Raw genomic sequence first — 15,246 nt, forward strand, 5'->3', positions numbered from 1 at the left:
GCGGCGGTAGCTATGTCTGCGAGAGAGCATTTCCCACTGACATAGCACTGTCCACATTGGCGCTTATGTTGGTGAAACTGATCTTGGTCAGGGGGGTGGTTTCTTCATACCCCAGACTAAAAAAGCTTTACTGGCAAAAGTGCTAGTGTAGACAAAGCCTAAGAAATTCTAGAAAGAATCTAAGTTCATGTAATTTCCACTGTCTTTGGGGCCCCCTAAAAGTGCATGTTAAATCCATTTATATTCCTTTCTAGAGTACGCTGTACCCCCTTAGACTCACACCCACTTTTCAACCTGTAATTTGTCTCCATTACACAGCACTTCTGAGTCTGGCCCAGTGCATCTACTGGAGTGCACCTTGATGTAGCTCACAGTCTGAGGGGCTGGGAGAGGGGAATGCAGCAAGAAAGTCAGCTAACAGGGGTGTATGAATAAGTCGGATAGGCCACCCCTACCTGAAATTTGGCTCCTTGGAATGTAATTCACACCGTCTTATAACCCATTATACTCACTTACACATCAGTAAATGTGTGCTGGGGAGTCTAATTTACACCACTTTACATATCAATTCTCAATTTGGCTTTTTCCATTCCCTACCCCACGCCCTAGTTCTTCTTGCCTCCTTCTATGATCCTTCATATAATCTCACCACTGCAGGTGTGAGACCATTCTCCTCTGTAGCTTCTGTCATCTCAATAAACTTCCTGTATCCCGCCACTTCACTGACTTGCCATCACATTTAAAATCTCACTTGAAAACAGCTTTCCCCACCTTGCTTGTACTACCCGGTTCCTGTCTTCTGCAGCTTTTTTTTATTTAACTCTGTATTGTTGTTATTTAACTCTGTTAAAAGTTTTAAATACAGCTTGGGTGTTGTCTAAAATGGAATTGTACTGTAATTTGTATCAGTTGCAAGAGGATACTTAATCAGAAAGAAAAGGAAAGAAATAACAGATGCAATGAACAAAGCAGCAACAACAATTCAATCTCACTACAGGGGATATAGGGAGAGGAAAAGCTTCAAAAAGAAAAGGTAGCAATCGTTTCCTTCTACTGTGTCACTTAAATATCTCCTGCTTCAGTAAACACTGTCAGAAATCAGCAATATACTCTGGAAATGAAGCAGAATTGGATGCTCTGTGTAGCACAAATAGTTTTACTCCTGGGGGCATTCTGCATAAAAAAAATTAAAATTCTGCACACAATATTTTAAAATTCTGCAAATTTTATTTGTCAAAATAACACTACATAATCGCACCAGTTTCAACTATTTTGGTAATTTATTTCAAAATACCTGTCAGCAACAATACAGACACGCACAAAAATTCCCCCAGGAGTAGAGAGTGAAAGAAACCCCTATGACATCCCAGTTCCTGTTTCTCTGCCCTCTTCTCCCCGACCCCAGAGCCCAGCTGTGGGACCAGACAACCACAATCCCTCCTCTCCCGCAGAGCCCAGCCACGTGGGCCCCCCAACCCAGATATCCGCACTCTCCACCCCCCAGAGCCCAAGGATCCAGAGGGAGAAACAGTCTGATGCTCAGTACCAGACTTGCATGGAGTTTCTTGCATGCTGCCCTCTCTTTCCCTCGGGGCATGCTGGGAACTGCAGCTTCCAAGAACCCTCTAGCTCCCTCTCCCTCCCCCCAGCAGTGTCTTCTATGTGTGGCTCCTAGTGGCAGTTAGTAGCACTGCAGTCCATTTCTGTGGGGGAAAAGAAATTCTGCACACATGTTAATTTCTGAAAAATTTTGCACTGTGCAGTGGCACAGAATTCCCTCAAGAGTATACATTATGCTCTGCTTGAGGGGACAGAGCCTGTCCCACTCCTACCTCCTCAAAAACACCCTGAAGCCTTGGCCTTCCACACTGAACGTGCTGCAATAGCGAGCGAGTGGGACAGAGTGTCTGTCTGTGTCTCTCTCTCTCTCTCTCTCTCTCTCTCTCTCTCACACACACACAGGAGTGCCCATTCCCCCTCCTCCCCCCCCCCGGTGGTGATTTATGTTCCTACCGGCTGCTCCAGGCACCCAAACTGACCTGCCTGAACTGCCAGGGAGGAGCATGTAACTGCTTTTGCGGCTTCCCTTTGCTTCCCCATCAGAAGACATTTTTCTGCAGGGAAGTAAAGAAATCTGCAGGGGACATGAATTCTGTGCACATGCAGTGACACACAATTCCCCCAGGAGTATAGTTTGTTTGCTTATTTTAAAAGATGGCACTAAACATTTTTCTTAAGTTTTGTGACCTCAGGAGAGAAGAGGCAAATATGGGGTAAAAAAAAAATTAGTTGGCAATATTTTGTCCACCTGTGATTTTAATATAAACTGATACTAATGATGGGTCCTGGTCTGTGTTTGGAATAGCTCTTCTTGAGACATTTCTATATATTGCATACACCTCTTGTCTGAATCAAATAAAAGTAAAAAGAAATTGACAGTCCGAAACATGGAAACTTCCTTTTATCCATATGTTGAGATGGGTATACAACAATAAAACAGACTCTGTTCATGAAAGTAGTTCAGGACTCTTTCCCGGTGCGCTATGTTGAATGACCAGTATTTTCACAGGCTGTTCTGGCCCTGCTCAGTGTAACTCAGCCAAGTAGGCATTCATCCTCTGAAATGCCCCTCTGAGAAGTCTACTTCTTTTTTACATTTTTAGGCTTTGCTTTTGGGGTGTGATTATGAGTGAGCCTAGTGGGAGGTAGCACTAGAAAGGTTTGGTAGTCTTACCCATAGGAGAAGGAAACCATTCGGGAAACCATTCACAGCCAGTAAAGAAAGTGAAGGAGTGGAAGGATGTGGTTAGTGTGTTGTCCTGGGACTTAGAAGACCCGAGTTTAATTCCCTGCTCCATCACAGACTTCTTGTTTGACCTTGGGCAAGTTGCTTAATCTCTCTGTACCCTAGTTCCCCATCTGTAAAATGGGGTATTGTAAGGACAAATGCATTAAAGATTGGGAGACACTCAGATATTACGGTAATGGGGAGCTACATAAGTACCTAAGGTAGATAGAAAGGAGCTTTGGAAGGACTCCAGGAGCTCTTTCAAGTGGTAGTGGGTTGAACTGGGTGAAAGCCCTGGCTTGGCATTTAACCTCAGCTGATGGTGACATAGAAGGCCCAAGTAGTGTGCCAGTTATTCCCCTGGTGTCAGGGAGTATTTTCATATGAAGTTTTATGACCTGGATCCAAATCCACGAACATTCTTTTTGCATTGTTATTTGGGCAGTGTTTTCCCTTTTGGGGGATGGGTTTTGGACTGTGTGAATTACTGAGGTTTTTGGACACTGCAGGAAAATACCTGTCTTCTTTTACTATCTGTATACTGTCAGTGGATTTTTTCTGTAACCTTTACCTCCTGCTCTTTTATCATCCAGATTGCCACCCTCATTGCCCTTGGGCCATTTGTCAGGGATATTCTTCCAGACGTAGAATATCATTCATGTTCACAAATATGTATATTCATTCCCCATTCCTAATCTGTGCTAGATGCTCTAGCGGTTTTATTTTCATTTTTGATTGATCAAATTGTCGTTTAGTACACAAACATTGCTGCAGGAAATTGTAAGGCGGTAATCTGTCTGCTATAATATTTCCCAAATGCAATATGTCTCACCCAGGGAATCACTTCTGAAGAAGGAACAAACTGAAAATGCAGCTTCCATAACTGAAAAAGAAAAAGATGAGCAACCTCAAGACAATGAAGAAGACCCAGCTGTAATGACAAACTCTCCTTCTCCAGCTGAAGAGGAAGCAGCTGTTGTTGTTCAGTGTAACTACAGAGGCTACAGAGAGCGTAAAAAAATAAAGGAGCAACACAGAAAACTAGCAGACCAAGTGTCTTCTCCAGTGGAAAACTTCAAACCAGAAGTAAAGCCAGTTCAAAATGTAGTGCAGGAAGCTGAGGCTGAAACAGACAGAAAAGATAAGGCAGCTACTTTCAGTCAGAGCAGCTACTCTGGACACTCAGACAGAAAGAACCTAGAGGAAAAAAGGAAAATGCCTCCAAGAAGAGAGAGTGCTTCTATGAAACAAAACCCTCCATGGCAGCATCCAAAGGAAAAAGAGGTCTCTTTAAAGCAGCCATCTAAAAAAATGACAGAACTAGGCCTCCGAGATCTGACTCATCAAGAAACAATCAGCACAGTTGAGCAAAACCAACTGTCTGTTGTTGTTCAGAATAAGTATGACAGTCACTTGGAGAGAAAACATCTGACACAGGAAGGGATAATACCGGGTGAAAATAAAGGAAGTATAAGGAAAGACTCAGTAAGAGGCTCACAGAAGCAAGTTGAGCCAGAAAAACAAGGTTCAGAAGACAAAGATAAGGCAGCAGTGGTAATTCAGAGCAATTATCGAGGTTACAGAAGAAGGGGTCAGCTCAGAAAAGAAGGGAAATTACCTTCTAAAAGTCAAGAGAGAGCTAGTAGAGAGCCAACTGAAGTAGCACATACTCAAAATAATGATTCAAAGATAACAAAAGATAGAGAAAGGTCTAATACTCAGGCCGAGGGCCATAAGAATCTAAAGGATGGCTCAGCAAAAGAGGCTTGTGATTTCGCAGCCTTTTCAAGACAGGTAAGAAGCTTATTAAGCTAAATATTTCTTGATAACTGTAGGAAATGTGCTAAGAATAATGCATTAGAGGATAGCTCACTGAAAATGGATGCTCTGACTCATACTACTTCATAACATACAAAACACCGAAATTAACTGGAATAAGGGGCATTCTGTTCAGGCCAGTCAGTAAGTAACATTTTAATCACTTTATTCTGTGCATTTAAATCACTGGTCAGGAATTGAAGATTTGGGTTTATACAGATTCTGATATTAATTTATTCTGAAGCTTGGCAGGTTTTTAGGAAAATCAAACTCTCACTTAGGAGTTGAATTGTGTGTGTATGGGGGGGAGGTTAATCTGTTTAAAATTTGTTTTCCTTAAATTATATCAAAAAAATTTCCCCTTGCAAGCCCTGTTCTCGCAGAGATGACCTCCCACAGAATGCAAGGGATTCTTAGGGTTCACCAGTTCCTTCTACAAATACTTTCCAGTGGTGTACACTAGAGCTGACCAGGGCATGACAATTCTGTTTCGTGACAACTTCCAAGATTTTGGAATTTGGTTTTGTTCTGCACTGGGGAAAAAACAAACCCTTTTGGACATTTTCATTAAATGAAACTGCATCAAAACATCTGGTTTTGAATCAAAAGGGGTAGGGTTTTTTTTGTTCAGGTCACTCTCTCTGGTCAAAAGTGACCAGAGCCCACCCTGAACCTCAGAAAGCTTCCTGTTGAAAACGTCACTGAAATCGCTAGATTGCCACAAAATGTTTCGGCTTCAGTGAAGCAGCATAGTTTGATACGAATACATTTCACTGAAAATGTTATGGATGAACTCCTGGCCCTGTGGAATTTAATGGCAAAGCTCCTGTTGATTTCAGTGAGACCAAGATTTCACTCTCTAAAATTCAGGCATTTTAAAGGATATTTTATAAAAAATCTACAATTTGCACTACAAGTGAAGAGATTGTCAGGGTTGGGGGTGGGCATTGTCCATTTTAACCTAAAACCAGAAGCCCCAGTCAAGATAAGTGGTTTTTTGAAATGCTGACATTTGCCAACTAAGGCCCTGACTCAGCAGAGTAGTGAAGTCCTTACTCGCCTGTTTGAAGTTATGCACATGCGTAAACACCTTGCTGAGTAAGGTTATCATACCTGTTACTAGTGCGTGCTCTGCACAGTTGGAACCTTGCTCTCATTGACTTCTAGGGGGCTCTGCATGGACACAGATGTGAGCTTCTACGAAGCAGTTTGCAGGATCAGTTATTATTACGTATGCAGTGTTTGTCACAGTGCTGTGATGGAATTATTTCATGCTTTCAAAAAAGAAGTGTACTGCATAGAAGCAGTTTGTCCAATCTCTGTTTACCGTATTGTCCAATCTGCAGTTTTTCACCCTTGATTACCTGGAAACATGGAGATCTCTCTCTTGTATTTTTTTTTTTTTTTTTTTTTTAGATATCAAAATTGTCCGAAGGCTATTTGGTTCTGCAGCAAAAGTTGAATGAAATGATTTTGTCGCATCAGCTGAGGCCCGTGATGCTGTCCAAAGATAAACAAACAAATGGCCGTCTTTCTCCTCATGTGTGTCAATCAGGTAATAGTCAACCTCCATGTTTATCAATAACATTAATGTCACTCAGGGGCAAGTCTTGCAGCCACAGGGGGTTCCATGACAAGGATTCATAGTCCTAGATTTTAAGGCTGGAAGGGACCACTAGATCATCTATTTAGACCTCCAGTATAACACAGGCCATAAAACTTTGCCCCGTTTCCCCAGCATTGAGCCCAATAGCCTGTATTTGGCCAAAGCATCTTCCAGAAAGGTATCCAGTTTTGATGTGATGATGTCAAGAGATGGAGAATCCATCACTTCCCTTGGTAGTTTGTTCCAGTGGTCACCTTCACTGTTAAAAATAAGTGCCTTGTTTCTAATGAGCATTTGTCTGGCGTCAGCTTCCAGCCTCTGGCTCTTGTGATACCTTTCTCTGCTAGATTACATAGCCCTTTAGTACCCAGTATTTTCTCCCCATTTAAGGTACTTACACACCATGATCAAGTCAACTCCTGGATCTTCTTTCTGATAAACTAAACAGGTAGAACTCTTCATCACTGTAGGGCATTTTCTCCAGCTCTTGACTCATTTTTGTGGCTCTTCGCTGTTTCCTCTCCAATTTTTCAACGTCCTTTTAAAAATGTGGACACCAGAACTAGTTGCTTTATTCCAGTATCAGTCTCCCCAATGCTATATCCAGAGGTAAAATCAGTTCCTACTCCCCTGTTCATACATCCAAGGATCACACTAGCCCTTTTTGCCTCAGCATCACCTGAATCAGTTGGGGGTTGGACTAGATGACCTCCTGAGGTCCCTTCCAACCCTGTTATTCTATGATCACACTGGGATCTCATGTTGTCCACTATGACCTTTAAATCCTTTACAAGAGTCACAACTTTCCAGGAGATAGTCCCCCATTCTGTAAGTATGACCTCCCTTCTTTGTTCCTAGATGTACGACCTTACATTTGATTATGTTCATGTATATTTGTGGAATGAGCTCAGCTACCAGGTGATCTAGCTCACTCTGTATGAATTTACCAGCAGTTATTTTACATTTACTTCCAGAATCATTGATAAAAATGTTGAATATTGTCAGGCCTAGAATCGATCCCTGTGGACTCTCCCATTCAGTGATGATTCTTCATTGAGATTTGCGAGCAGTCCGCTAGCCAGTTCCTAATCCATTTATCATGTGCTCTGTTGAGATTGTATAGTGCTAATTTTTAATCATAATTTCGTGTGGTACTAAATCAAAACCCTGAGCAAAGTCTATTACATCTACAAAGTTACCCCTACCAAACTTGTTGCCAATAGAATCATAGAATCATAGAATAGAATCATAGAATATCGGGGTTGGAAGGGACCTCAGGAGGTCATCTAATCCAACCCCCTGCTCAAAGCAGAACCAATCCCCAATTAAATCATCCCAATAGAATCATAGAATAAAATCAGATTTGTTTGACAAGACCTGTTTTCCATAAAACCATGTGGACTGGCATTAATTATATTCCTCCCCTTTAATTATTTATTAATTGAATCCTGTATCAGTTACAGTTGCATGATAACTGATGCAGTTCTACTGTGCAACAGGAGACAGCCTTTGGGGGAGGCACAGTGGTTACATACCCTCGGCACACCATGAATCTCTGGTCCTCAGAGAGCTCCCTGGATACTAGCACACCTGGGACAGATGGGGGTAGACAATGGAAGGGCCAGGGTGAAGTCAAGGGTGTGATTGCTATGCAGATCACCAAGACCTGCCCAACATGGAGAGATGCATATGGAGCTGTAGAAACTACTCTTGTCTGTTGGGTTAGGGTTGGCTCTGCTGAGTAGTTCACCAGCCTGGTGGGAAGGTTTCCTCTAACCCTGGTGCATCAAGTGGTCAGACCATAGCCCAGGCTTAGAATTTGCCCTTCAGTGTTCAAAACATACTACATTTTTGTCTCTATAATATTGTGAAGGTGATTCATACCTCTGGCAATGTGAAAGGGACCTTAAAGTACATGTACTTTACCCCCATTTTAAGGGCCTTTCACACTGCCAGAGTGCAATAAAGCAACCTCAGTGTATATTAGAGTCAGGTCTTGTAAGTGTAAAGGCTGCTTCTTGTTAATCCCCAGTTATTCACGGCAGCATGCTTCTGCGACTGACCTCTGCAAGAGAGAGCAAACATCAAATGGAAAACTCCATTCCAGGATTTTGGCAGGACTTTAATTTTAGACATACCAGTGTTCATGTTAATGATTAGCAGGTTTATGCTGAATTCTTTATTATGTTTTACTGATTTTTTGACAGTATGAGGCTAATTCCTCAGATAACGTGGTATTAAAGGCTCATTCTTTGGAAAATAGCAAATGCTTCTTAAACATTTCCCTATAGAACACAGATAAGAGAGACATGGAGAGGGAAATACAAGACCTATTTTGCCAATTAGAAAAAGATCATCTTATTTGAAAGTGATAAAAACTGAAGTAGAAATATATACCAATATGTTTCTGCTATTTACAAAATGGACCAAATCTATCCAATTACACTGGTGTAAATCTGGAGTAGCTCCACTGAAGCCAATAAAATTACAATATTTAACACCTGATAGAGGTCCAGAAGGAGATTTTCAAAGGCACAAAGGGGAGTTAGGCACCCAATTCCCATTGAAAGTCAATAGGAGTTTGGCACTTAACTCCCCTTTGTGCCTTTGAAAATCTCCCCGTGCCCTGCCTGTGTTTCTGTCCATACTACCTCATAATGCAGCCTTTATCTGTGCTTTTACTTCCCTTTTAAATGCCATGCTTTTTCTATGGCAAGATAGGTGAAAAGTATTACATCGCCTCCTTTTGAACATAGTGTGAAGAATGTCACACATTTCTTTGAGTCAGATCCTGGGGCTATTGAAATCAAAGGCAAAATTCCCATTTAATTTTATCAGGACCATGATTTTGCCCTTTACCAAATTAAATCCGTTTCTCACCAAAAAATGTACTGTGATTTTTAACAAAATGAGGATTTATTTCCTCTATCTACTTTCCAAACAAATGTGGGCATCTCTGACGTGCCAGCATTTGATGCTTTTTTGCACCAAATGTGGTAGTTTGAGGAATAATACATCTGAGAGCTCTGATCCATAAACAAAACATAATTTTACTTTTTTTATTTAAAGTGTAAACGCTTTTTCTGTGTGTTTGACTGAGGCACAATTAACTGCCCTTTGGAAAGGTGCCTTTCAAACATTCAAGACACAGCAAAAATGGTATAAAAGCCCTATAAGCTCACGGTCACAAACATAAAGAAGTTCATACTTTATAGTCAAGCTGTGCCCTTTCCAAGAGGGCTCATGCACATTCTCCAGAAGAACGGTCAGATTCTAAAAGACATTTGATTTCCTGTGCTTGGATTTTGATTAAATTGCTAAGGTCAGCAAATAGGCAAGGTGAGTGCAGCGTGTGGAGAGGAGTTACTATTTAAAGTGGATGCAGTTCAAGGGTAAAATTGGGAGAATAGGCACAAGTTTACTGAGAGGACAGAACAGAACAAGAATGTGTATAAGAGTATTAACCCGTAAAGCAAAGGGCAGCCACAGCTGTTCTCCTGACCATGGACAGCCCCTTAAGCCGAATCAAACATGAAACTGTATTTTCTACCGTGTCAGACCAAATGATCATTCTAGTCTATAAATGCCTAGCCAGCTGACTAACATGTCAGTTAATGCTCTACTCCTTTAAAGAGAAACCCCAGCAAACCAATCCCCTGTCACTTTCTCCTAGAGGGTTTCTAAACAAACTATACACCTCTTCCCCAATCTCCCAAACAACAGGATTGGAAAACAGTGACTACTTCCCAGTAAAAGAAGTTTGAAAATTGCTTTACAAGTTACCCACCTATAAGTGCTAACCACCCACAACCACACAACATTTTGATCAAAGCTATGAATTCTCCAGGCCATTAAGGTAGCTTTGTCACAAAACTGCCTTAAAGCTGGTGACTCCAGCCAGTGTAGGATTCTCCCTACCTATGAGAATCCTGGTATGGTATAGAGCTGCCCAGCGGCTGCTACTCCACCTTCTCCCATTGCTGGTGCATTCCTGGTCCATTTCACACCAGATCCCACCCATCGTTATGAACTTGTAGCCATGGGGGGCAGGTAAAACCCTCCTTTGGGGAGGCTAACCCACTGACCCTGCCACTTCTCCCCTCCATGGCCAGAGGAGCCCCAAGGCTCACACACACACTACTGGAGGAGCCCCAGCCCGGCCAGCCCCAGCCACTAGCCCGACCCCTGGGTTGAGCCACTGTTGGGCTGAAGTTCCAGGCCACTGGCCTGAACTGTGGCCCTGCTGGCTCCAGGGGAGAGGAGGAGGAAAGTGAGGCCCCGGATGGAACATGGGCGGGGCTATGGCCTGGGTTAGTGGAGGCTTAGCCTGCCCTGGCCTTTGATACCCGCCCCCCATGCTTGTAGCCTTCAAATCCTTGCCACTTGGTTGGGGGGGGGTGGGTTAACAAAAAAATAATTTTTTAAACATTTATTTTACAAAAGATTAACCTAATATGGTGTGGAGATCACTGAGTAACCAAACTCCTGGGAACTAAAAAGTATATCTGCTGATTGTAAAACAAGTACCTCTTTTTACTGAGGACAATGATGCAGCATACTGAGAAGTGTTTCTCTGAGAGGAGACTGTTTGTCTCAGAGATGCCATAAACACGTGATGTGTGTCAGCTGACTACCCAGGATTTTACTGATTGCCAGAACAATATATTGCACAAAACATGTTTTGCATTGTAGGTACCCATGTTACTGCTTTCCTTAATGCTACAGTAGTTGAAATTACCTTTATGTGCAATTTTGTTTATTTTATATAATGTCACTAAGCACACATCCTGGGTGAAATTAACACCTGGAGCAAGAGGGTAACTTGACTGGCATTGCACCCGCTTGCACTAGGTCCGAGTTTGGCAGTATTTGCTTGTACAGCACAACCTCAGATTTACGAACACCTCGGGAATGGAGGTTGTTCATAACTCCTGAAATGTTCATAACTCTGAACAAAATGTTACGAGCGTTCTTTCAAAAGGTTACAACTGAAGGTTGACTTAATACAGCTTTGAAACTTTACTATGCAGAAGAAAAATGCTGCTTTTAACCATCTTAATTTAAATGAAACAAGCGCAGAAACAGTTTCCTTACCTTGTCAAATCTTTTTTTAAACATTCCCTTTATTTTTAGTAGTTTACATTTAACACAGTACTGTATTTTTTTGTTAGTTAGTGCTGCTGTCTGACTGCATATTTCTGGTTCGAAATGAGGTGTGTGGCTGACCGGTCAGTTTGTAACTGTGGTGTTTGTAACTCGGAGGTTCATTTGTATATGCTGTACTTGCATGTACTGTGTAGTTGACACTAGCAGTTCCTACTTAAATGATGCTACTTATCACAGTAAAGCTAACAAGAGAGAGCTTTTGCCAGACAATGAACTTTCAAAGAGTGGTTTTATAAGCATAAAGGAGGCTTGACTGGGCTAAAGCTGGGACCAGGGTGTCAGGAGTTCTATTCACCCATTACGTATGAAATTCTATTAATTCTCTTGACCCTGATGTGGTTTTGGTGTGAAGCCCATCTGAAGTTCCACAGCCCAGCTGGGCTCCGCCCCCACCCCCTGCAATACTGCTCCAATCTTGAGGGAGAATTAACCCAATAAAGGCATTAATCACTGGATGGCAATGATTGTCAACCCTTCGCTTCTCTTTAAATCCGATGACATTTCGATTTATATAATTACTAGGATGATTTAAATGATAATTGTACACATTTTCCTCAACATCACTTGTTTAATGTGTCATTTTACTGCTGAACGCATGAATCTAGAATTGCATTTTGTATGCCAAACAGGAACGCGTCTGCCTTTATCTACAGATAGACTGGCATTGTTCATTTTGACAGCTTAGCAGCTCCAAAAATAACATTTTTATACTTTGCAGAAAATTATTTCTGCTAATCACAGAAGGTACGGGGCTGCAGGAGAACTGGCTGATGTGGTTGTGCCAATGTAAAAGGCTTTAAAGGATGTTCAATTTAATAAAAAATGCAAAATATGCAGTTTTTTTAAAAATACATGTGTGTTGAGAAGGCCAAAGTAATCTTATTTCATCAGGTTTTTTAAATAGGCTCTAAAATAACTTTGGTCCAGTTTTACAAAAAGGTATGGAGCAATCTGTGCAAGGTTCCTGGAATGAACCATAGTCTCCATAGATTATTCACCAGCAGGATTTACAGAATATACCTCTTTCCAGGAAAATGATGATGTCCATCACTACAAGTGCTAAATAGAAGATCAAATGCAAAAGCTCCACAAAAGAATTTTCTACTTTTAGGGTGAAATTCAAATGGGTGCAAAAGATCCACTCAAGATTACCCCATTTTGGTCCTGGCAAAGCATGAGGAGCTCTGATACAGCTGAGGACCTAGACCAGCATGCAAGGCAGTGGAGATTCAGGTGTTTTGGCCCTGATTTGGAGTTATGTTCCTTTTGCTTTATGCTGTCAGAATGCAGGTATAACTAGCTTTCTGGGAGTTACCCAGATGTAGGGGGAATCTCTAGATGGCATAGGGCCAGCAGAACAGCCCTGTTCTGTCCCCTTCCCAACAACCCCCCAGCAGAGGGGCATGGCTAGGGAAAGCAATGCAACCAACTCCTTCTGCTATCGAGTCATTTTTGGCTGCTGTAATGGTCCTGTGATGGGCTGTACCTGGCCTTTGCAGCTCCCTACAGAGGGCCCTGCAGTCCTACTACACCAGACCCCAGAAAGCAGCAAGGTGGGAGGAAAAGAGCAGTAAAGGTGGATCCTCCAGCCTTGCCTAGAGAGGCTTCACTGAAGCAGCCATCTTGGAAGCTAGAGAGACCTGATCCTCCAAGGGCCAGAAGGGCTAGCAACAGCCAATCAGAGCCCAGCAGGCCCAGATAAAAGAAGTTGTGGGGCCTAGAAGGTCAGTTCCTAGCTGGGACCAGAGGTGTGAGGAAGGGTTCTCTGCTCTTGCCAGAAGCTCAAGGGACAGCCAGAGTTTGTATCTGGCTGTATTTTGCGTAGCTGGGTTTGCAGAAAGAGGACCCAAGACCCTTAACCCTGAGATAAGGGTGAAGCTAAAAGGGGCCAGGTGGGAAGAGGCAGCAACTAATTGAATTGAGCCATATCTGGCTGCTGTTTAGAGGGTCCCTGGGGTGGAACCTGGAGTTGGGTGGGCCTGGATTCCTCTACCAGCCGCAGGTAAATTGGCAGAAACCCTAAGAAGGGGACAGGACTTGTTTGGGAGCCTGAAGAAAGGGAAGAATTCAGTGGGCCCAGAGCCAGGGCTGAAGACTGTAGTGAGGGCAAAATAGACTATTCAATGGGTTCCTTACTACCCCAGAAGGACTTTGTGACTCGGCCAGAGGGCCAACCCACTGAAGACCCACCAACATCCACCTGCAGGCAGGCCAGGGGTGAGAAAAGGACTGTGGTGCTACACCCTGTCACTTGGAGGCGCTCCAGAGTTTAGCGCCCTTTCACGGGCCCTTTGGGTGCTGTGTCAGTTAAAGTAACCAGTAGCAACCCTAGCTGTTTTGCTGATGGAAAATGTTTTTGATGCCCCCAACCCCCCCAAGCAGCCAAGCAACAGCTCACCTGCTCACCCTCTTCTAGAAGCAGCCCTGAAAGCAACCCTCAGGAAGCTCTAGTTTATGCTGGGAATTGGACAGATCCCTGACAGGACACAGAATCCAGATGGCCAGACAGGTGGTATACAGCCACTTTGACCCATCCGTCCCATCCTGGGCTTCACCAATCTCAGATCACAAGCAGCTCAGAGTCAGGGCATTAGTTTCTACAAGGGATTGAATGTTGTGCTGGTCCTAAATGTGATATACGCAGAGCATGATCCTGAGAGAGGCTTAGCACCCTCACATCCCATTTAAGTCAGTAGAAGTTGACAGCAGTTAGTCCATTGCAGGATTGAGCTCTCAGTTCTGGACCACTGCCAAACTAGCAATACACCAGGAATCTGCAGCTACTGCTGGGCCTGCAGGGGGAGTTATATTTACTGACCCTTCTTCAAGCTTTTCTTACTTAGTCAGTGGGTACTTTACTCTTTCAAACTAATGCACAGATGCTTACCCCAGTTTCTAGAGAATTCCGGCTGCCTTGCTTAGAACACACGCAAACAGCTGTGGACATAGATGCCAATCCTGTGGGTGCTCCGGGGCTCAAGCACCGACCAAAAAAAATAGGGGATGCTTAGCACCTGCAGAGCCAGATTAATCTTTTGTGGGCCCCAGCACCTGCACCATGACGCCGCCCCCACTCTGCCTGTGCTCCGCCCCACCTGCCGCTTGTGTGGGCTGAGGAGGCAGAGAGGAGCACCCACCAGCTAAAACTAAAGTCAGCACCTGTAGATGGTCCAAAACCTGAAGTCTATATTCTTTCTTTTTTTCTTTTTTTTTTTGGTCAGTCGGTGCTTTGCCTGAATAAGGGCGAAGTAAGGAAGTATGAAGGCCTTTGAGTTAACTCTCTCACCTCTGTTTAGTTTTTGTTGTTTGGTGCCAGACAATACAACAAAATTGTAGATTCAGTTCCCTAACAGAACTGTTAAACATTTCTTAACATTAACTGCCAACCATCCTACTCACATACTCGATCGCTGAATTGGCCACCTTGATCCTATATAAATCGATGCCATACTTTTGGAGTCCAAACTTGTCCTCCTTAAACATTTGAGTATCACTTGCACAAACATAAATTTTGATAGGGTGTTTCATGCCCATATAGCACAAAAGATTTGCCTTCCTGAGCGTAGATCATAGTGAATGCTATTGTAAGGTTCACAACAAAAATCTAAGTCACTAAAGCAAAACCTCCTTGTTTTAGCTATTGATTGTGATTGTATTCATGGTGTGCGCTCATGCTGTCTGAACAGAATCATATTATTTTTTAGCTGTTCAGCTGTATTCCTAATGGTAGAATCTCAATAAACGTAATGTTTTGTGTAATATCACCATTTTTTATTCTAAATTCTCCTTACCCTCTAAAATCTTTCCCCACTGTATGTCCCTAATGGTGGCCTGTTTGCATAACGTTAGCATAGGGGCAGCCATGGTG

At 42.9% G+C, this 15,246-nt stretch overlaps 1 protein-coding gene across 4 annotated transcripts in view; it reads left to right on the forward strand.

The window, feature by feature from the left end:
* MYO3A (myosin IIIA) overlaps positions 1 to 15,246 on the forward strand; it is a 204,600-nt gene that overhangs the window by 169,963 nt on the left and 19,391 nt on the right. For all 4 annotated transcript variants that reach the window (XM_043541353.1, XM_043541354.1, XM_037890867.2 and 1 more), the window contains 3 exons: positions 910 to 1,033; positions 3,625 to 4,582; positions 6,023 to 6,161. In XM_043541353.1, coding sequence (XP_043397288.1) covers positions 910 to 1,033; positions 3,625 to 4,582; positions 6,023 to 6,161 — 1,221 coding nt within the window. The remainder of the gene's footprint in view (positions 1 to 909; positions 1,034 to 3,624; positions 4,583 to 6,022; positions 6,162 to 15,246) is intronic.

Source organism: Chelonia mydas, chromosome 2, assembly GCF_015237465.2.
Source record: "Chelonia mydas isolate rCheMyd1 chromosome 2, rCheMyd1.pri.v2, whole genome shotgun sequence".
NCBI classification, from domain to species: domain Eukaryota; kingdom Metazoa; phylum Chordata; order Testudines; family Cheloniidae; genus Chelonia; species Chelonia mydas.